The sequence below is a fragment of the Poecilia reticulata genome, linkage group LG18 (assembly GCF_000633615.1).
Source record: "Poecilia reticulata strain Guanapo linkage group LG18, Guppy_female_1.0+MT, whole genome shotgun sequence".
Taxonomy (NCBI): domain Eukaryota; kingdom Metazoa; phylum Chordata; class Actinopteri; order Cyprinodontiformes; family Poeciliidae; genus Poecilia; species Poecilia reticulata.
Window position 1 is genome coordinate 19,259,108 of NC_024348.1, and position 1,716 is coordinate 19,260,823.

The 1,716-nt window shown below is 35.6% G+C and overlaps 1 protein-coding gene across 1 annotated transcript; it reads left to right on the plus strand.

Annotated features, from left to right (window-relative positions):
* Positions 1 to 214: 214 nt before the first annotated feature.
* On the plus strand, positions 215 to 1,649 carry LOC103480913 (ladderlectin-like; the record flags this gene model as incomplete). The annotated part of the gene is made up of 4 exons (XM_017310335.1): positions 215 to 346; positions 449 to 583; positions 668 to 779; positions 1,286 to 1,649. Coding segments are annotated over 4 exons (456 nt in total), but the record flags the coding sequence as incomplete, so codon positions are not given.
* Between the last annotated feature and the right edge of the window lie 67 nt (positions 1,650 to 1,716).

Genomic DNA, 1,716 nt, shown 5'->3' on the forward strand with positions numbered 1-1,716 from the left:
AAATATATCTTCTTGTACAATACTTTCCTAAACATAATGCAATCCTTCTCCAGATAATTTATTAGTCATCTTAAAATGTCTCCACTGTGCACACCGAGTCATATCTTGTCAATGTGGGCATTATGTTTTAGAATAAATTTAATGTTTCAATTTGATGTTATAATTTGTCACAAAATAAAGTTATTATCAAACGAATGCCACATAAACCAGTTAACTGGAAGCCTGCGTTTGTTTTTCATCAGCATATTCTGGCTGGACCCAAACAATCTGTCCTACTGACTGGACGCCGATCAACAATCGCTGCTTTCTCTATGTTACCGATTACAATACTTGGGCGGATGCAGAGGTGATTTCCAACAACACTGTGCTCTTATTTCCTGCTGCTCTGCTTTATTTCACAGTGAGAAATAAAACAAACTTCATTTAGTTATTGTGTGTTTATCTGTAGAAAACCTGTCTGTCCTTGGAGGCAAACCTTGCATCAGTTCACAACAGTGACGAGTACCGTCAGGTTCAGAATMTGATAGCTGCAGCAGATCACATGTCCAAAGAAGCATGGATTGGAGGCTATGATGCACAGCAGGTATTTGTACCAGGACACTTTAATTGTGAAATATTTTATAATATATTGAATGAAACATATCATCTGCTGAACTTTGTCTTGCAGGAGAATACTTGGTTTTGGAGCGATGGAAGCCCGATGACCTACACAAACTGGTGTCCATGGCTGCCGRATAATGCTGGATTATCCCAGCACTGCCTACAGATGAACTATTCAGGTAAGGAAAATGTCACRTCTGCTTTTCTGTTGATATAAGGACTGATGAGTAAAAAGCTTMTTTACTTTGCATATAAACTTTTTAGCTGACCTCCACATACAATTGAAAGCAGAAGTTTACATTTGATCAAATTCATTCAGTTCAAAAGAATGACTGACCAAAGAATACTGACCAAATGTATGTAAACTTCTGAATTTGGAGAAAATTACAAAAGAAATCTCCAAAAGGAATTCTTGCCAAGTTGTATGGCACTTAGCAAATAGAAATACTTTTGACAATTAAAACTACCTTAAAACAAAGACATTTGGTCTGACTTAATTTCAGACAGTTTTTCTTATTCTGTGTATGTCTGGTTACAACTGTATATTTACTACATTAACAGCAAAACCTTATGATAATTTATTGTTGCAAATTAGTTTAGTCAATAATCCTTTTCAGTCATCTTGTTAGGTYAATTCAGGATTTTCATTATGTGATGTTAGAATGATTTGTTGTGTTGCTCCTAGATGAAAAGTGCTGGGATGATTTGAGGTGTGATTACCTACAGCCTTATGTCTGTGCCAAGAAACCCTCAGCAAACTGAGGTTCCCAAAGAGGCCTGATATGTAAAACGGAACYAGTGGAGGATGAATGCAAGGAGTTTCTTATTGTGCCTTCATAGAAAACCCAAAAGATATTTCTGCATTTTTTCTTCATATAATTTCTGTCTTTAATGCAACCTAAGGAATGAAGCGACAAGTAAACAGCAGCTGGATTGTCTCTCTTTAACAAGATCAACTGAATGAGTTATAAGAAAAGAAAGATCATCTAAGCAAAACTTTCTTCTGTTCTTTGGCGTAGCAAGAATAAAACTTTGAGGAATCTAAACAAGATGGTGAGTGGTTATTCTGTCTTTGTGTTGTTCTGTTTTCTTAATTATTTTTAACAACATCATATG